A 19,653-nucleotide genomic window follows, 5' to 3' on the forward strand; every position below is an offset into this window, starting at 1 on the left:
ACTTGACTCTCTAGGTATTTCACCTCCTCGTCGTCAGCATGGCGAACATACCCAACAACTTCGCGACGCCGGCATATCCGGATTTACGGCCTGATGTTCCTCCTCGCGGATCGTCTACTGCTCGAAACATCTTTGACAAAACCAAGAAAAAGGTCTCCAACTTTGGAAGGAAAGACAGGCCAACAGAGAAGCCCAAGCAAAAGAACGATCCAGATGTCCTCAACAAACTATCACGAGAGCGCCAGGACCAGTTGCCTGTTGAATTGCTGAACGAAATTGACGTCGACAGGCTTGCTCATCTCCACTCACACATTCTCAAGAGAGTTTCGGAAAACAGGATATGTGAAATTCCTGAAGATCGGGTTCGGTATATAGCCAACCACCATCCGCACAGACTGGCTGTCGTGTTGACAAAAGCACCTGGGCTTATGGGCTATCTCAACAACAAGGAGGTCGGAATATTATCAGAGCTCGATGCAGCGACATTTCTGAAACTGCCCGATGTGGTCAAGGAACGGCTCTCCCAAGCATGTCCAGAGTACTACCAACGGATGATGTCCCAGCCCCAGCATGCTCTTCCACACCAGCCAGCACCAAACACACATTCTGGTGATCCTCAAGTTCGCGCTCAGCAACCTGTGCGGTCCGCGTCGGTTCAGCCATCACCTTCTGACGCCCCGGTTCTTCCTCCTGTAAATTTTACCACAGGTCCTCGAATGGATGCGACTCCGGACGCCTATTCACCGGTGAATGCCACTCTTCAAGCGCCGTTCAGCGGTTCCCACCCCGAACATGTAACACAATTCCCGCCACCATCAACCACGATCAGTCCCCGCACCTATTCACTTCCACACAACACCTACCACTCACAATTTTCACGATATCCCTTGTCTTCTTCCAGCCCTCCCCCTTCCTCTAGCTCCCCTATTAACGGACTGCCTGTCAGTCAGACGTCTTTCGGTACGCCCGCTGCAACTCTCGTCACTCCTTCAATGTCCTTGGGGCTCTCAAGGTCCTCCAGTCCAACGGGATACTTCAAGCCAAACCCTCAGTCTTATTCAGGTCTCCAAGGTCCCTTGAACCAAAATGGCAACAGATCAACACTACAAGATTCTGCAGGACCACCCCCAGCCGTCCCACCTAAAAGCATCACCCATCACAGCTTTGAGATGGCCCTTCCAAGCACCCAGGCTCAAGGAGAACTGAGCTTGCCTATCCAAAACCCAGACCCTCAGAGCTTCCGGGCACGCCAACAATCCCAAATTCAAGGAGAGCCTGCTGATCAACTTACCAAGGATGAGAGAATCCGCGACCTGGAGGCTCAGGCCGAGGCCTGGAAGATTGAGAAAACCACCTTGACCCAGAAGGTAGCAAGCTTGACGGAGAGTTTGGAAAGCGAAAGAGAACGTTTGGAGAGCGAAAGGAAGAGCACAGGTACTCTCCACCAGAGCATCGGTTCCCTGAAAAACGAGAAGGAGCGACTGGAAAATGAGAAGAAACTGGTCGAGGACGAGAAACAGCGAGTGGAACACGAGAGGGACGCGCTTGAGAGGGAACAGATCAAGTTGGAAGGAGGGATCAAGAAATACTTGGCTGCTAAGAAGTGGAAAGGCCTGGAGCAACAAAAGACCGCTTTTGACATGATCATTGACTACTGTAACGAACAGCTCGCCTCAGTCGCAGATTGGGAAGACTACAACAAAGAGCAAACGGCACGGGTGGAGAAAATCAAGTTGGAGAATGAACGCTTGGTGCAGAGTTTGAAGGACCAAGACGAACTCATTGCAGAACGCAACAAATGGTGGGGCGAATTTGAGGCCTTGGACAACCGTCTCAAGCAACTAAACCCGGAGCACGAACGAAGACTTCAGGAAGAGAAAAACAGACACCAGCACCAGCTCCAGGAGGAGAGGAAGCGGCATCAGCACAGGTTTAATGCGGAGATCGGCAAGCTCAATACGGAGATAGAGGCCTTGAAAAGGAAACTCGACAGTCATAAGGCCGATCAACTTGCTGCGACGGAGAAGGTCCGAACAACGCTTCAAGCCGAGATCGACACACTGCGACAGGAGAAGAACATAATGCAGACACAGTACCAATCGTACAAGGATGCACACGACCAAAAACTCAAGAGGCTGACGGAGGAGCATGAGGTGGCTTTGAGCCAGCAAAAGATCGATCACGAACAGAAGATGCAAGCATTCCACGCTCAATGTCAAGACCTCATCAACCAAGTCGGTATACAGTGGGAACTCAACAAACAACAAGCTGTCAAGGATCTCGAGAACAAGGTCCGCTTGCTGGAGAGCAGCCTGGTCGACAACTCGGACGACTATCGGCCGGCAACCGATGATCACCTTCAAGTCGACTTTGACCAGCTCAATCTCGACATCAGCAAAATAACGCATAACTTGCCTGCGGTTGACTTTTTCCAGGTCAACCAGCTAGACCCTGGCGGGTTTTTGGAGAGGGAAGGGAGGGATCAGCTGAGGTTCCTGTTGCAGGGCATCTTCTGGGAGCACATGATGTATGGCTTCTTTTCTGCTCCTTTCGGGCTCGGTGCCTTGGGTCCCCAGCAGGGGAAGCAGAGGCTTCTTGAAGTCTGGATCGCCTACCGCAAATTACTTGGGACGGAGAAGTCTGAGGGTATGTGTCTAGATCACGACTACGCAATTTTTCCAATGTTAACAAACTCGCTCGTTAATATAGTTCGCTTGCCCATTGGGGAGTATGACATGGCAACGATTGAAGAAGACTACGTCAATTTCCTCCGGAATGACAAGGAGACCAACAAATGGAGATCGTCCACCTTCCAGGCCGTCATGGCGGCCTTGCTACCGAAGAAGGACAAAGCTCACTCGTCTTTGTCCGACTACCTGAGCTCGCCATTCTTCCAGAACCGCAACAATGTCCGCGAAAATATACTAACAGAACTTCGCCGCATATGCGTTGGTGGAATCCCGCAAGCCATCGAACAGACGGTTGAGAAGATGGTGTTCAAGGCCAGCGAACTTGCTCTCCAATTCGGGATGCAACGGTCAGAGCTTGGCCTTATGTTTCCTCAAAGGAACACCTTGGTTCTGCTAGGTCAAGATTTTGTGCTTTGCTATGACAATGATGCCGAGCATGGGATGCAGAAGCCCGTGTTCCTCAGCGTATCTCCGATGTGCTACAAGACAGGTGATGGGAGGAAGGATACCACAACTACGAAGGTGATATCGCCTGGACAGATATATCCACACGCCCAGTAGAAGGTTGGGATCCCGTTCAAATCAAGTAAGAGTTGCAAGTCGGGTCGTCGGGTTCATGGGTGGTTGGTTGGCGACTAGATCCTCAACGCAGATTGCTGCCTTAATTCACGTCGCCTAGTTAGACAGGTGCTTGGATTATTGTCTCGAAGTCCAACATCTTTCATCATTGAATCTTGACCATCTTTACGTGGTCTCATATTTCACACGAAAGACTCAGGGTTAATGGTGTGGCCTTAAGAACCCTTCATGTTAAATTCATAACCCCAACAGCAAGATCCACACCAACTCCAAACGCATCGTCAATCCATGAAGAAAAAAGACAGGAATAGGATGTCTGTGAAACCGCAGTCTTTATGAGAGCAATGATATTAGGCGTTGCTTAACAAGCTAACAGATTTGCTGTTGATTCTGCCGGGAACCTGTTAGCACACAGGGTTAGACCACAGGGAATTAGCCCCACCGCGGTCCACTCTGTGCGACGGGAGCGTGGAATCACTTCAACTTCTCAAGTCTTGCTCGGCAGGTATGGGGCAAGGTTGAGAAAGATGGGCCTCTCGACCTCGTCCAATATATCTCCTCCAGCCGCAGAAATGAAGCACCAGATTGTCCGCTGTTTCCCAGACTGCTCTCATTCTTCTGGTCGACTCCAAGTAGCCGACCCCTCACTTTGTGGCGTCTAGCCGCATATTTCACGTCGCTCTGGGCGGTTCTCGAGACGAGGCTCTGACCATCGATAACACCAGTCCAGAACAAGCTTACACCTCATGGCCGCACAGTGCGCGTGCTACAGGCCCCCAGCATGGGGACTTTGAATCCAAGTCTTCCCTCTCTTATCACGGCACAGCAGCTCGAGTGCAGTCGAGACCTAAGCAAGTTGTCGGACCTGAACGAGCCTCCCATTGGCCGTCCGTCTTGTCATCCTGCCAAGAAGGATGAAGCCGCATTTCCTCTTACAGACGCGCCTGCAATAGCGTGGGCCAAGCTGAATAGTTCGCTCAGCCAGAGTAACCGATCAAACACCACATTGTTGAGGAGGCCGATGGCACCTTGACCCAAGGCAGACTCCCCTACGGATGGGGTCTGCCAGAGAACATGGCTCAACCAGGTACCCGGGCTGCGGCTTGTGAGCATCCCGATGCCACCTTTCGAGGAGCCTTGTGGCTGTCCATTGACATGAGACACACTGACCACACCAAGTAGATGGACTCATGGCACAAGAAAACTTCACCAGGTGATGGCAATCCTTGTGGAATCAGACATCGACGCCCTCTACTCGACAAGATAACGCTTTTCACACCATTGGGTCATCCACTCTCCTCAACTTACCACCTCATGGGGCTGGCAGCCTATTACAAGATGAGCTAGGACTCTACGACCGGTTTACAGGCAAAATCATCTCGCGATGGCTCATTTTCTACGCTCACCACGTGAAATATGGCATCGACAAATCATCGACACTGGTGCCAGGCTCCAGCTGGGCTCTTCCGATTATTTTCCCTTTGATGCTCTCAGGCATGCCACAGATGCCTTTATTAACCGGCAAGGGCTTGTTCAAGGTTCATCACAATGCGATTCATTACTTCGAGAGTTGGTCTTGGAACATGCTGCGCGGGAAAACGGTTCGGAAAGAGTCGGTTTGGTCGCCTGTCTTCACGCCCTTTCCCACTCCGTTGGTACGACACTGCTGGTAGCAATGAGAGAGAAATGCCAGCTAGAAGCTGCCAGCCCGAAATTCTTGAGCTGCTTGACGCTTGGTGCACGCGCAAACCCGTTGCTCATCAGCAGAACAGACAGCCAAGTTGCGGATATCCTCTTGAGCCTGCTGGCGGGCACCGACTTTCTCCCAGCCATCAAACAGCTTTTCCAGACCCTGGAGGAAGGCCCTGATGCATACATCCTTCCACCTTCCTACATCATCGACTTTTTGAACGCGACAGACTTTTCCACGGCTTTCAGGACCCACTTGGACATGCTGCAACAAGAACGAAAATACATGAGTCTCTGTACTGCAGTTTCCTGGATTCGATCAGTATCTAATCAGCCCGAGACCTCCACAGCAAAGATAGTAGCGTCCGCTTTAGTGCCAGACAGGATATTTTGGGCCAACTGGAGACCAGACCAGGAACGGCTAAGGAACTGGGAAGAAGGGACCTTTTCAGAAACCCAGAGACAAAAGCTGTGCTATGTGTTTGATCTCGAAGGACCAGACATCACCGGCTCAGGGTATCCGTGTCTGAAAGACTCGGTTCCTGGATGTTTCAACGTCGTACCGGTCGTCAACCGAGACGTTCTATTGCTCCACCGCCTCCTAGCCAATCTGGACAACGCACAGCGTATTCCTGGCCCACACGCCATCAATCTCGTCATACACCTCTGTATCAACAGCTCGAGGCCTCTGGACAATGATCTCCTTTCCCTCACCGAAGCAGTGCTGGAGACCGACGATGACGAGTCCATCCACTCGATCCTCATGTGGCTACAAACCTACGACGCCGGCTTTGACATTCGAATGACAGCTCTGACGAGGACACTTCCCATCTTGGAAGTCTATCCAAACCTTCAGCGGTTACTCTCTGGATATGTCAGCTTAGACGTGGCTCGAGTCATGCAGTTGGCCAGGGAAGAATACAACTCTATACTAGAGACGGACGTTGCAGAGAATCTTGCCATGAGGATACACGACTTTGGGGCGGCTATAGTGAACGCCAACTGGCTGCACGGATCTCTGCCCCTGAATCTATGGCAAAGCCTACAGCAACTCCCACCCAAAGAGACCTTGGATGAGATCTTCGAGGCCCTCGGGACATCTCACATCATGAACGAAGACATCAGGGCATACCTGAGGGTGGTGATTGGAGGAGAAACCCATGGCGACTCCCCTCCAGCCGAAGCGTTGCTAGCAATCGTCCGTCAGACCATCCGATTTTACGCAAGAGGTGTTGAGCCCGAAAGAGCAAAGCTTGCCACCGAGATAGAGCCACTACGCCATCATGACCCCAAAGTATATGACGCCTGTATCGAGCGAATCTTGAACGAGGACATCGTCCTCATCAAGGATATGTTGCCACTGGTCCGGTCAGAAAGCCATTCCTCGTGTGTCGAATTTGCGCGCCTCTTGGCCCAGCGTCAACAGCTGCGCTGTTACACTCATGAATGCTGGCATCATCTGTTGTTCTTCCGGTTACTCCAACGGAGGCGAGACTTGCTGGCGTGGTCAGCCGCGGAGCTTCCTTTGCAGAACTTCGTCCAGTGGGTGCATGATCTCAGGGCTCTGTTCTCTCAACAAAGAGTTGGTGGTAGCAGTGGCATCTCGAGGATGTCGTTGTCGGATCTTGGTTTTACGCCGGAAAGGTATCAATGGTGGGATGTGCTCCAGCACCAGTATGGAAGAGCAGTTGGTATATTGGCATATCTACACCAGGAGGGCAACGGAGATTTAAAATGGCTGTGGCTGCAAGAGATACCAGATACAACTGTGTTATTGGACATTCTGCAAGACGAAAACAAAGTGTTGCCGCAGGACTCGGTGCTGATGTCGCTTTTTCAGCCGAAACCAGACACGCTGAGTCTCATCTGTTTGGCTTTGGCTGGCTTACGTCGCGCTGCCCCTCAAGGGAAGGTGGCCCTTGAGAGTATCTGCGCTCGGGAAAAACAGCTGGATGCTGGGAAGTGGAATCGTCAGGCCACGCAGGTGCTGAGTTACTGCTGGAGACGCTCGCCAGACATCAACACCGATGACATGAGTCGCAATGCCCTTTGGGCTTTCACGGCTTTGTTGGGGTTAGGGGATGATGTTGACGACCAAGGTCTGCAGGTTGCCGGAGAATGTCTCATGGCCGACTACGCAAACCTGGTTCTCGCGGCCAATAACCTTCTCGATATGCAAGTTCTACTTCAAAGTTCGGATGCGGCCCGAACAGCTATGCTCATGGAGGAGCTCGGCGTAGAAGATGCCCCTCCTGTTGAACCCTTCACTCCAGCTGCGGCCATGATTCCTACACACCTCACCAGCTTCATCGAACCAGTCGGTGAAATGCAATGGGAGCTTTGCTTCCCTCTCAAAAAAATCTCCGCCCAGAAGAGACAAGCCATCGGCATCGATCCCTCCCCACGCTTGCTCCTCGTGAGGATATCCCTTCTAGACCAGCAACCAGCTTTTTGCATCCACTACCACCCCAGCACCACCGACGACAGCAACACCCGTCCTCACGGCTTGTGGCACGTAAGCGGCCTCAACATGCCAGACGGCACCAACTGCTTCGCCAAACCATCCCTATTCGCCTACCTCCTAAGCCGCAGACTCTCCGCCTTCCTCTCCTCGCTGTCTCAAGATAACCACATCAGCGGCACCATCCAAGAGCAACTCCAACTGGACAGAACCTACACCTTCATCTCATCCATCCTCGCCTCTCCCCTGTCCCACTGCCTGGCATGCCTCGAACAACTCGCTCGCCCCGGTCCAATTCCTTCAACTTGCGGATCTCAGTTCTGTGACGAGACCTTCTTGTTTGCTCCATTAGAAGTCAGAGCACACCACCTCTTGTCCGACCCCCCGGCGTTGGACTTCTTACTATCATGTGTCTATTCAGCCAATGTCTCTGTTCCAGAACTGAGAAATGGGCTCAGAGCGGTCATTGACTCTTTTCCTGTCCTGGCGGGAGTTAGCTCCTCGCCAGGGGAGACGTTATCCCGGATTTTAAGTCGGGAAAACCCAGGGTCAGATGATGGCCTCTCAGCAGATAGAGAGACTTTACTCTCTTGGATGAGCGGGCAGTTTGGGGGCAGTAGTAGTCTGATTTCTGCGCCGGGTGGGTCGAGATTACCGGCTATGCAGGGGGTTGTGCAGTTTATACTGAGAACTGGCGACTTTATTGGCGGTGCGGGGGGCTCTGGGAATATCAAGTTTATTGGGTCGGGATTGGGGACTAGGAGCATGTGGGAGATTTTGTGCAAGGGGTTGGTTGTGGGCGGTGACGGGGAAGCGGAGGAGAGAGGAGAAGATGAGCCGCCGATGGATTTGAGGACTTGCCGGAAGACAAAGACTACGTGGAAGAGCAGCCTGCTGATGGACAGGAGGGTGTTTGTTGCGTGTGAGGATTTTGGGGGTGTGAAGGGGGTGGTGGTGAGGTATGTGTTGTTGTGTCCAGAGGGGTTTGTGCCACCGAGGATGAGGGTTATTGGGGATGCGCTGAGGCAGAGTTTTGGTGCTTTGAGGGCTGGGAGGTTGGTCAAGGAGTAGTATCAGGTAGGGTTGCAATCATCACCTATACTGAAATAGAAGACTTTCTTCGAACCACACACCAGACACAAGCACACATGACACCTGTGACATGGACTCTATTGAGAAGCGCCTCTGTAACCGCTCAGTCGAGACAGCTGAGTTAGCAGTTCAGCTCCCCTTGGCAGACACTTACACCCCAGGTAGGCAGACTGACAGCCTGATCCAATGTGGCGCGCACTAACGAGCTGCTGCATAGGTGTACATGAGGCTGCCCCCCCTCTCTTTATGATTTTTCATCTTCATGTTTGTCTTCTTCACCTGTCCACATCATTTATCGAAGCCACATAATAACACAAAATGGCCTCCCTCTTCACGCAGCGCAGCGGCGTCGCTCCAACCAAACACTACCCCAACCAACACCCTCATCAGCCAACACCAACCTCTCCCGTCACACCTCTCTCCAATCCCACTCATCCTGGTCCCCCGGCGGTCTTCCCCAGCGCTTCCTCCCTCCCCAGAACCCCCGACCGCAAATAGTAACCCCAGAACAATTCACCTCCCTCTCGCAGCAATTTTCAGCCCTCCACGCAGACCTCACCACCCAAGCAAGTCTTTTGCTAGGAGAAATCCTCGCCCTCCAGCAAACCCTTCCCGGCGTCCGCCTCTCAGAAACCTCAACCAACCTAGACATAACCGCATTCCTCCAAGCCCTACTTCACGGGAAGCTCTCCTCCGCCCTCACCCCACCAGTCCTTTCCCAACATGAGGAAACCCCCAAACCCCCCCGCCCCATCAGAGCCCTCTCCAGAGAAATCCAAGCCTGCCTCTCCAAAAACGACTACTTTGCTGCAATCGGCACAGCAATCGACGACCTGCGCCCCTCTGCCAAAGGTGACTCCCCCGACGCCGAGCAAGAAGCCAGGGATCGAATGGACTTGCTCCGATCTGCAATGCCAGAAGGGGAGACATACGAACAATTCTGGGCCGATGTTGCTATGCATCTTGATCACGAGTTTTCTGTTTCTGCTGAGGCTGGGTATGTTAATTCGACAACGTTCAAATCTGGGGTGGGGGTGGGAGAGATACCGAGAGAAAGGTTTTTGGCGACGAGTGATGGGTTTGCTTGGGATGTGGAGGAGTTGGTTGAGGAGATTGTGAGGGGAAAGGGGGAGTTTAAGAATCCGGTTACGGGGAGGGTGTTTGTTGGGGGGGATGTCGAGTTGATTAGACGGCATCCATTGGGGAGAGGGGTTGATGAGGCTGTGCTTGCTCTGCAGAGAGAGCAGGGGCAGATGGAAGGAAAGGCGGAGATGGATGGGCAAGAGAAGGCCGGGATGGATGGGCTTGGGAAAGGGGAGGAGAGGTGGGAGGCAAAGTTGTCGGCTCAGTGGGCGAGGCAGATGCATGAGAACATAAGGGAGAAGGCGGAGAAGGAGAGGAAATTGTCGGGGTTGATGTCGGGGTTTGGGAGGTTGAAGCTGGAGGTGACATCGCCAACGACAGCTGCTGTTGAACTGCCAGCAACAACGGCAGTGAGATCAGACGATGTGCCCTCAAAGACAGCTAGTCCATTCATTCCCGGGGCGTTCCCTGACTACACGACCCTTGCGGAACTGCCAGGCTCCAACGAGCATGACAACATCAAGAAGGAGGAAGAGGGCAACAAGGCGAATGCTGGAGAGCCAGATTCCAAGTCTTTTGCATGGTACAATAAGTACTTTCACTCCATGTACGGTCAACATTAGAGCATTGATACCGCCAGAAGGCAAACAAACAAATCTTCAAAGTCTTTTGATCGGCCCCTTCCCGGGAGTGATCAGATATTTGTGGCCATCTGAACTGTGAGCATTGCGACATCGGCCTCGGTTGAGGCATTGGGTAATCTTAAGTTTCCAATAAGGACATCTGCAAACAATGGCGTGATTCTGCCAGGCACCATCATCAGAGGGAACGTGCTTCCATCACCCTCCCGGAACGTGACTCCACTATTCCGGCCAATCCGGTGCTCACAGCCGGAAGTCACCCTCTCGATATTCACACTGTGCCGAAAATTGGTCCGCTCTTTCCGAAAATGTGGTCCGTGCACGCCGAAAATGCGGCTTTGGGAAGGTACGGAGCACGGAGTCCAGAAGGAAAGAACCATGCCAACACTAACTCACCCCTCTCGACTTTCCCTGTAATAGTGAGTCAGATAAGCTCTCCATCTTCCTTTAAATTTTCTCACCCTCATCATCTTTTCAGGTCTAAACCCTCCAAGCGACACACGAGAGGGGTAGCCGGGCAGACTTCATCTTGACATCGTCCCAGTCATTGTACTGTTGGCCGTGTGAGGTTGTTAGTCACCTCACTCCCTCAACAGAACGGCCAGTTTCAGCTGTCACTCATTCAACAACTGTGTGCCCTTCGTCTCTTCCCTTTTCAAAGCCAGTTCCTACACCTCACTCGCCACCTTTACTTTGAACAACCAGCTCAGACATCATGACAAGAGTGACCATGGACACGAGCTCTTTCAGCTCATTCACTCCCCGGGAGCTTCAAACCGACCGCCCTCCAAGAGAGCCGGCCCCTCCCACTCCCTTTATCTCTTTCATCAAGCCTCAAGGCCAGCTCTGGAACTACAACCGGCACAAGACCCACGAAGACCAGCCAGGCAACATCCCCAAGGCTTTCCTCGATGCCATGAGCGTCAGAGAGAAGGTCTACGTCGAAGAACAGGGCGTTGCCTTGGAGAACGAATTCGACAGTGACGACCACCGTAGCTGGTATCGTCTCCCCCCGTTTACCCTTTTTGAATTCATAACTAACACCCTGCTCTAAAAGCCACTGGGTAATCTACGCCTCTGTCCTCACCACCATCCTTCCAGCCATCCTAGACCCCCGAACCGGCAAGCTTGTCCGCCCCCGCGTCACCAGGACCACCTCCCTCCCTATCGGCACCCTCCGCCTAGTCCCCTTCCCCCACTCAGCCCACCCCCGCGACGGCGGCATCTACTTAAACGGCCTCCTCACCAACGTCGGCGACCCCGTCCGCCCTAGAAGCAGCGAGACGGTCCAGGCTCTCCAGCCCCAAGAGATCCAAGGAGGCAACCGTCGCAACTCCCTCTACATCCGCGACTTCCCCACCACCTTCCACAACGGTCAGGAGCCGTACGTGAAGCTCGGTCGTCTGGCTGTCCTCAAGGAGTACCGTAACAAGGGAATCGCGGGCCAGCTTGTGCGCGCCGCAATTACCTGGATGCAGACGAATTACACCATCTTCAACCCTAGCCCTTCCGTGTTGGGCTTTGACAGACTGGGCATGGACGTGACGGGCCAGCTGCCTAAGTGGCGGGGCCTGTTTTGCATTCATGCGCAGGAGGAGGCGGTCAAGGTCTGGGAGAGGTATGGGTTCAAGGTAGACGAGAAGATGGGAAAGTGGTGGGAGGAGGGGATCCCGCATGTGGGCATGTGGTTGAGGGTTCCGGTTGGCAAGGGGGGTCATACTGTTGCCTGAGCTGAGGAGATGGAGGACTGGTGTGGTTTTTATTTCTTTTTAAGAATGGCGAGTACAAGTGTCTCTCGTCCAGGCTTGATGCCTTTTCCCTGTATTCTGCTGGCCAGGCATGCTTTTATTCCAAAACAGAGAAACTCTTCATGGCTATGGCGTTTTTTTGGGAGCAAGAGGACAAGGAAAAGCATCTGCTGGCTCGGCTGGCTTATGATAATCCCCTGGCAAATGGGTCATTTACCAAGCACCTCTCTGTTCATCTGTCTGAGATCGAGGTCATCTTTGCAATGTGTATGATAGCAAGCGTTGGAGCACCGGGGCACTGGAGGTTCTTTGCTTTTTACTTCGTAGATTTATGGGGAAACGGTCTCCAATCACTGAGACACAGATTATAGCCCCCCATCTCTATGGTAAAAAAAGACAGAAAAATACAAAGAGATGTAGAGGAGGCCACACACACAAGAAAAGACATGTGCACATGTGGCATGGTATTTTTGACACCGATGACGCCTTTCGGAAATTGACGATTTGCTCCCTTTTTATGAGAGACCCCTATTTGTGCCTGTTTAACAAGAGTGCCGTGCAGCCATCCCAGACCGTAATGGGCAAATGCATCCCTGCAAAACAAGTCGTAAAATCCGTTCCACGCCGAACCACATGCCTTCCACCAGAGACACCATTTACCGGTTGCTCTTGGCGACACGCTCCAACTCATCCTTCTTCTTGATGGCATAAGAGTTGCTGGAACCCTTGGCGGCGTTGATGAGCTCCTCAGCAAGGCACTCAGCAATCGACTTGACGTTGCGGAAAGAGGCCTCGCGGGCACCGGTGGTGAGGAGAGAGATGGCCTGGTTGACGCGGCGGAGGGGAGAGACATCGACGGCCTGTCTGCGGACGGTACCAGCCGAGCCGATACGGGTGCTGTCTTCGCGGGGACCGCAGTTGACAATGGCGTCAACGGCAATCTGGATGGGGTTCTGGTCGGTCATCAGGTGGATCTGTGCGTGATGGTGTCAGTTCTCTCAGATCCTCCAACTTCCTTGGGTGCTCGGTGATGCTCACGATCTCGAAGGCATGGGCGACGATGCGGACGGCCATCATCTTCTTGCCGTTGTTGCGGCCGTGCATCATGAGGGAGTTGGTGAGACGCTCAATGATGGGGCAGTTGGCCTTGCGGAAACGCTTGGCGGCATAGCGACCGGCAGAGTGAGGGAGGTAGACGGGAGCCCGGATCTGGATGTAGTCGCTGAAGCACACAAATTCCCGTTAGCCTCCAATTCCCCAGCCAGAGAGAGAGCAAGAGCCACCATGTGAAGCCTGCGTTCCGAATCTCGAATATCTTTCGGTGGTTCGATCGGCGCGCGTAACTTCGCAATCGGGCTTCCTGCTCGGGTTCTGATCTTGCGACAAAGGTAGAGGGCTCTTACGTTAAGGAGATATCCCGGATCTCGACATCATCGTAGCTCCAGCGGTCTGTAATTGACACCAGTCAGCGTCTGAGTTCCCCATCTTCGAGTTTTGACGGTTTTTGAAGTCGTCCCGCAGTCGAAATGGGGGGTCTGCTGCATGGGGCAAAATAACGTACTGAAGAGCTTGATGCTGCCAACCTCAGCGGCAACCTCCTTGGGGAGGACCTCGTAGGCCTGAACTTCAACGCCGGCGTCAGACATGATTGCTGGTGGTTGGCTGTCGTGGTGGATGGATTGATCGAAGTTGGCGTTGGGGCGGGCTGCACAGCAAGTCTTCTGAGTTCGGGAGTCGTGAATTTTTTGGTGGCCCCGCTTGAGGTGGTCAGGGCGGCCCACCAGCCACTCACGGGGCCGCATTCACCTTAGGGCTCGGTTGACCTAAGCTTTGCCAGAGAGCAGCGAACCTCTGTCAGAAAAAACTCCCCGCCTTTGACATTGCGACCGCTGGACCTCGACCTCTGACCCGTTCACCAAACCACCAGAACAGACATCCAAAATGGCTCCCGCGGCAACTGGTGCGAAGAAGCAGAAGAAGAAGTGGTCCAAGGGAAAGGGTAAGCTTCATTCATGTCGAAAATTTGATGCCCTGATGCCTCTGCAATTGGGGTTGGGGCGATGGCGATAGGCACGGTCGCAGACGCAGATGGCTAACCTTTGGCAAAAACAACAGTCAAGGACAAGGCCCAGCACGCCGTCATCCTCGACAAGACCACTTCCGACAAGCTCTATAAGGATGTCCAGTCCTACCGCCTCGTGACTGTCGCCACCCTCGTCGACAGACTCAAGATCAACGGCTCCCTCGCCCGGAGGTGCCTTGCCGACTTGGAGGAGAAGGGCCAGATCAAGCAGGTCGTCAGCCACAGCAAGATGAAGATCTACAGTATGTTTGGTTGATGGTTCGCGACAGTAGCGGAATTGTGCTGACACGCTCTAGCTCGCGCCGTTACCGCCGCCGAGTAAATATTTCCCACCAAAGACTTCATTTCAACGGACCTGACGGGCAGGACAAATAACGACTTTTGTTAACGGCGGTTCGCTTGGGGTTTACGGTTTCATCGGGTTATTTACGGCTACATCACTGGGAAAGGGGTTCTTTTTTCAGCACGGTGTAGCATAGGGATCGGAAGCGCTCCAGGATTCCTTAGATCGGAATTGCATCAAGATACGAACAGAAAACGCCGCTCCGCCCGGCAGCCCGGAGCATGGAGATGTGATACCACACAATAAAGTCAGCATGCCCAAAAACTGATGACGTGACGAGAACTTTCTTTGGGATTGGAAGCGGAATGTGATGTATGCCGCGGAGGGCGCAGGAACCACGCAGCTCAAGACAGAAATCGAGACTGATTCCCAGTCCAACTGTGCCAGTGTCTCTTCGTGTGCTTGTGCTCGTGCTGGCCGAGACGCCCCCCGAGTTGATGACATCACTTGAAGACTACGCGATCACGCGTTAAGTGCAATAGACTGGCCATTGAGGTGTCGACGACGAGGAAAAGATATGCAAAGTGTGTCGGTGGAGTGTGTCGATGCCTTCTCCAATCCATATGGTATATTGCTGCTGACTCTTTGCCGCGCCGAGCCTCTCTTTGTCCTGGTCTTCTTCGATTGTTCGAGGGTTGTTCGAGCAAGCTGTTTGTTGGAAATCTTATCTCAGTCCAACATGTAGGTCTCCAAGCAAGCCCGTCATGCCGTAATTATCGCCAGTATATCAATAAGGCAGTTGGGTAATATTCATGCAGCTGCTGGTTCCAAGACACCGGATCATTCCGGAGGTTGGAGGTCTCGGCCCTGAGATGAGTTGGCAAAGAACCACAACATTCTATTCGTCCACCCAAACAGACGTTGGAAGGCACAAATAACAACCAAAATCCACCACAACCTCAGGGGTTTGCCGCATCTCAGAATCGTTGATGCCTTTCCATGTCTCCGTATCTCAAAAGAAAAGCTGAGGATCGTTGCCCTGTCCGGCAAGTGCCGTTTGACTCTTGCCACTGGTATCTTGACGCTGCCAAGGCCGGGAAGCCTGGGGAAAGTGTGGGATGCCGACAGGCCGGGAGGTCAGGACATGGGAGGATGATGCCATCTGGATATCAAAATCGAGGGTTCACCTTGCTTATAACCTGTCAACTTGTCAGTTCTTCAGGGTCCTTTCCCAACTCCAATTCGAACAGACATAGCAATTGGATCCGGCCGATTGGTTGCTGTCGGCGGCGTTGATCGGAAACTTTTTATTAGCCTCGTGGAACCTTTACAGCCGAACGGGGCTAGAAGAGTTGGCAGCGATCCTTGTGAATTTTTTACCATGATCGAAACCCGGCCCGGCGATAAAGCACTTTGCACTTTTCAAGGGGGAGAGGGGGGCTTGAAACTTCGGTTGAGAATCGGTCTATGAAAGTTTACACTTTGAAGGCGGCGGGCTGGACTTGCGGTGACAGCTGCTGCATGTGAGAAGCTGGAAGGAAGCCCACACACAACGCACCCCGGGCGGCCGTTGATGCAATTCCAGGCAAAATCCTGCCACAGAAAAATGGCTCCCCTTCGGCCGCTCACTACCAGAGAAAGAAAAAGACTGGAGCCTCGGGCTTAACCGGCAACTGCGTTGCTGTTAGCGCTACTGTGCCGGCCAGTGATAAGGCTGGAAATTGAGCAGAAAGGCAGTGGATGGCTGGCGATGGCCCGTGCCCGCACTGACAGGGGCGCCGGGAAGACTCGCAAAGCTCAAAAGCTGGTCTCTTCCAAGGCCCACTTGTCGAATTTTTTTCCCTCTCCCCCCCCAAACCCTCTCGTCCGCAGAATTTAATTCTCGCGACCTCCCCATCTCTTCCCGTTTCCAATCTCTCACCGCAGAGATCTCTCCACTCATTCTTTTCTAATCGAGGCCGACTTGATCAGAAATCTTCAAAATGTCTGACGTTAAGCCTCACGTTTTGGGCATGCCCGTAAGTTCAACCTCTCTGCCGCCGTCATCTCCGTTAATTCCCTCGGATCCGTCCACGCCGACGCCCACGAAACCCCTCGGAGCCCTGTCGTCATGACTGCCATCACCAATTGACCCCGACGACTCGGAACAATGGTCTCTTGGATGATGGCCTTCAAGATGGCATCCTCACGAGTGCTGTTGGGCACCGGCTGTAGCGGTTACCCCTCCAAACGGACGATATCAGAATTGTGCGCAGTTTAACTAACATGTTTTGCAATAGCCCTTCGTGGTGGACTTCTTGAGTACGTAGAACCCGAAATCAACGACCGGACGAACATTCACATTCTCTTCTCTTTTCCTTGAGAATGCTGGGTGTCGGATATCCCTCGCTGCGCCGCAGTTGGTTGGGCCTCGCAATTCACAACAGCATGCTGACAACATACAACAGTGGGTGGTGTCTCCGCCGCCGTCTCGAAGACCGCTGCTGCTCCCATCGAGCGCATCAAGCTTCTCGTTCAGAACCAGGTACGTTGTTACCGGGCACACATCTGCCCTCCCTGACTGCTCTCTTGTGGGCGGGGCAGCTGGAATTGCTGCATATGCTACGGTGGATCAATCTGATCTCCGCTGTCACGTGCCAGCAGCTACAGTCCTCCCTGGAGAGCGGCAGGTCCCGCAACCACACATTTCTGACGGATCACTAACAACCCTCCAGGATGAGATGATCAAGGCCGGCCGCCTCGACCGCCGCTATGCTGGTATCACCGACTGCTTCAAGCGCGTCACCGCCGACGAGGGTGTCATGTCCCTCTGGCGTGGCAACACTGCCAACGTCATCCGTTACTTCCCCACCCAGGCCTTGAACTTCGCTTTCCGTGACAAGTTCAAGAAGATGTTCGGCTACAAGAAGGACAAGGATGGCTACGCCAAGTGGATGGCTGGTAACCTTGCCTCCGGTGGTGTAAGTTTTGCTCTGGATCTACTATTCGCCCGAGGCCTGTGCTGACATTGATATCTCTAGGCCGCTGGTGCCACTTCCCTCCTCTTCGTCTACTCCCTTGACTACGCCCGTACCCGTCTGGCCAACGACTCCAAGTCTGCCAAGGGTGGCGGTGCCCGTCAGTTCAACGGTCTCATCGACGTCTACAGAAAGACTCTCGCCGCTGACGGCATCCGCGGTCTCTACCGTGGCTTCGGTCCTTCCGTTGCCGGTATTGTCGTCTACCGTGGTCTCTACTTCGGCATGTACGACTCCATCAAGCCCGTCCTCCTTGTCGGTGACCTCCAGAACAACTTCCTTGCCTCTTTCGCCCTTGGTTGGTGCGTCACCACCGGTGCCGGTATCGCCTCTTACCCCCTTGATACCGTCCGTCGTCGCATGATGATGACCTCCGGTGAGGCTGTCAAGTACAAGTCCTCTTTCGATGCCTTCCAGCAGATCGTCCGCAAGGAGGGTGTCAAGTCTCTCTTCAAGGGTGCCGGTGCCAACATCCTCCGTGGTGTCGCCGGTGCTGGTGTCTTGTCCATCTATGACCAGCTCCAGGTCCTCATGTTCGGCAAGGCCTTCAAGGGTGGTTCCGGCTAAATGCACTTAGCCATTGTACAAACACAACAATGACAGGGGAAGGATGGTGGCGGTTTTGGGGAAGAAGAGATGGGTAGACAGGGTGGATCCGTTCGTGGCCGCATGGACGTGCTGGGACGGTGGAAAAACACTTGCGGGTTAAAATTGGGCATGTCTGGCGTTATGGGACGCGGATGGGCCGAGGGTTACTCGCTGTAATTTATACTCTTTCAGCCATTCCTGGTGTATTCCTCGTCACGATGGGATTGCTTTGCCACTCCTGGCTATTTCCTTTGGTTGCATGCGAATCATAGATCCTTGACAGTACTGAATTTGCGGTTTAGAGTGATTTTTCTCGTCCTTGCCTACTTTGTGAGATGTCATTTTGTAAAAGATATACCTCCTTCCATATATCAACACCAAGGTTGCCGGTGATATGGATGGAAGACCAGAATGGTGATGCTTCACCTGACAAACGGTCACGTTACGTAATTGGCCAGTTGCGTCACGCTTTCCAATTTCAATCTTTCAACTCCAACCTTGTTCAATTAATTAAACGAACCCCAACCGCCCCAGATTCCTACCTAACGTCGAAATCACCTTTCATCTCAAGTCTTAGCAGAACAACTATTCGACTTGCTAGATATATCAGCATGCCACCAAAACAGTCTACCGGTGCGGGCGACCGCGATCGACCAGCCGGGAGTGTTAACAAGTCCAGCGCTGCTGCAAAAACGGCAGCCAACTCGAGTAAACGCCCCACAGCCAATACCACTACTGGTGCCAACAAGAAGAAGAGAAAAGCCACACTCTCCGACGAAGAGAACGACTCTGGCAGACGACGAACCCAGCCAGAAGTGGAGGAGGAGGAAGAAGACGAAGAGGACGAAGAGGACGAAGACGACGAGAGGGAGTCGATCCCGCCTGAGCTACTCTCAAAGATCGTTCACGAGCTGTTTGAGCACAAGGAAACCAAGATCACCAAGGACGCCAACAATGCTCTGTCGGGGTATATGGATGTTTTTGTGAGGGAGGCGATCGCGCGAGCGGCTGCGGAGAGGAAGGGGGCTTTTTTGGAGGTGGAAGATTTGGAGAAGGTGGCGGCGCAGTTGGTTTTGGATCTTTGAGGTTATGGAGGAGTGGGGACAGTCAGCATATGGGCAAGAGCCAGGACGGTGGTCACCGACGACAAGGCTGAATGGACAGTGGGGCTTTGGTTGTGAGGCTATTTGTACGGCATCTTCAGGGCAAAGGCAGGGTGGATGGCCGCCGTTGAGTTGGTTTATGGCGGATGGGTAGCGGATAGTGTTATGGAAAGGAAGAGAGGGGGTTTACCAACACGCAACATCCGGCCGATCATCTTTCAGATGCCGGCCAGGAGACGGAACGGAACAGGTTCGTTGTTTAAGTCGGGCCAGTACCGATGCAGGAGGGTGATGTTTCTTGGCCCTGTGCTTTGTTGTTCCTGCTTTTATGGGGTTGGGGGCGTGGGATGGAATAGAATACAAGGCGTCTAGGAAAAGGCAGATGGAGTCGGACTAAGTCTACTGAGGGGATTGATGAAGGGAGTCCTCCTCTAGGAAGGCCTTCTAATACAAACAAGTCTTTAGACATGACTCTGATGTTGGCACATGACATAAAACGACAAGAGAACATGAATCGAAGCGTCAGTTCGGACGATGAGTTAGGAAGATGCTGCGAATCCGCCACCACCCCCATCAGCTTCTCCAAAAGTTGGTGC

General features: G+C 53.1%; 8 protein-coding genes across 8 annotated transcripts; 7 read left to right on the forward strand and 1 right to left on the reverse strand.

Moving 5' to 3' along the window:
- Positions 1–38: 38 nt before the first annotated feature.
- On the forward strand, positions 39–3,251 carry PODANS_3_10100 (uncharacterized protein; the record flags this gene model as incomplete). The annotated part of the gene is made up of 2 exons (XM_001909786.1): positions 39–2,646; positions 2,710–3,251. 2 exons carry the CDS (start codon positions 39–41, stop codon positions 3,249–3,251), a joined length of 3,150 nt encoding a protein of 1,049 aa, XP_001909821.1.
- Positions 3,252–4,653: 1,402 nt separating this feature from the next.
- Positions 4,654–8,490, forward strand: PODANS_3_10110 (uncharacterized protein; the record flags this gene model as incomplete). The annotated part of the gene is made up of 1 exon (XM_001909787.1): positions 4,654–8,490. The coding sequence occupies one exon, from the start codon at positions 4,654–4,656 to the stop codon at positions 8,488–8,490; it is 3,837 nt and encodes a 1,278-aa protein (XP_001909822.1).
- Positions 8,491–8,581: 91 nt separating this feature from the next.
- PODANS_3_10115 (uncharacterized protein) lies at positions 8,582–10,217 on the forward strand (the record flags this gene model as incomplete). The annotated part of the gene is made up of 2 exons (XM_001909788.1): positions 8,582–8,672; positions 8,851–10,217. The coding sequence occupies 2 exons, from the start codon at positions 8,582–8,584 to the stop codon at positions 10,215–10,217; spliced, it is 1,458 nt and encodes a 485-aa protein (XP_001909823.1).
- A 733-nt stretch (positions 10,218–10,950) lies between these two features.
- PODANS_3_10120 (uncharacterized protein) lies at positions 10,951–11,965 on the forward strand (the record flags this gene model as incomplete). The annotated part of the gene is made up of 2 exons (XM_001909789.1): positions 10,951–11,234; positions 11,293–11,965. 2 exons carry the CDS (start codon positions 10,951–10,953, stop codon positions 11,963–11,965), a joined length of 957 nt encoding a protein of 318 aa, XP_001909824.1.
- A 674-nt stretch (positions 11,966–12,639) lies between these two features.
- PODANS_3_10130 (uncharacterized protein) lies at positions 12,640–13,629 on the reverse strand (the record flags this gene model as incomplete). The annotated part of the gene is made up of 4 exons (XM_001909790.1): positions 12,640–12,957; positions 13,022–13,205; positions 13,387–13,432; positions 13,545–13,629. 4 exons carry the CDS (start codon positions 13,627–13,629, stop codon positions 12,640–12,642), a joined length of 633 nt encoding a protein of 210 aa, XP_001909825.1.
- Positions 13,630–14,079: 450 nt separating this feature from the next.
- PODANS_3_10140 (uncharacterized protein) lies at positions 14,080–14,441 on the forward strand (the record flags this gene model as incomplete). Its single annotated transcript, XM_001909791.1, has 2 exons — positions 14,080–14,181; positions 14,238–14,441. Coding segments are annotated over 2 exons (306 nt in total), but the record flags the coding sequence as incomplete, so codon positions are not given.
- A 1,890-nt stretch (positions 14,442–16,331) lies between these two features.
- Positions 16,332–17,933, forward strand: PODANS_3_10150 (uncharacterized protein; the record flags this gene model as incomplete). Its single annotated transcript, XM_001909792.1, has 5 exons — positions 16,332–16,367; positions 16,629–16,650; positions 16,797–16,873; positions 17,064–17,309; positions 17,370–17,933. 5 exons carry the CDS (start codon positions 16,332–16,334, stop codon positions 17,931–17,933), a joined length of 945 nt encoding a protein of 314 aa, XP_001909827.1.
- Positions 17,934–18,289: 356 nt separating this feature from the next.
- Positions 18,290–19,039, forward strand: PODANS_3_10160 (uncharacterized protein; the record flags this gene model as incomplete). Its single annotated transcript, XM_001909793.1, has 1 exon — positions 18,290–19,039. The coding sequence occupies one exon, from the start codon at positions 18,290–18,292 to the stop codon at positions 19,037–19,039; it is 750 nt and encodes a 249-aa protein (XP_001909828.1).
- Positions 19,040–19,653: the final 614 nt, after the last annotated feature.

This window comes from Podospora anserina, chromosome 3 (assembly GCF_000226545.1).
Source record: "Podospora anserina S mat+ genomic DNA chromosome 3, supercontig 2".
NCBI classification, from domain to species: Eukaryota; Fungi; Ascomycota; class Sordariomycetes; order Sordariales; family Podosporaceae; genus Podospora; species Podospora anserina.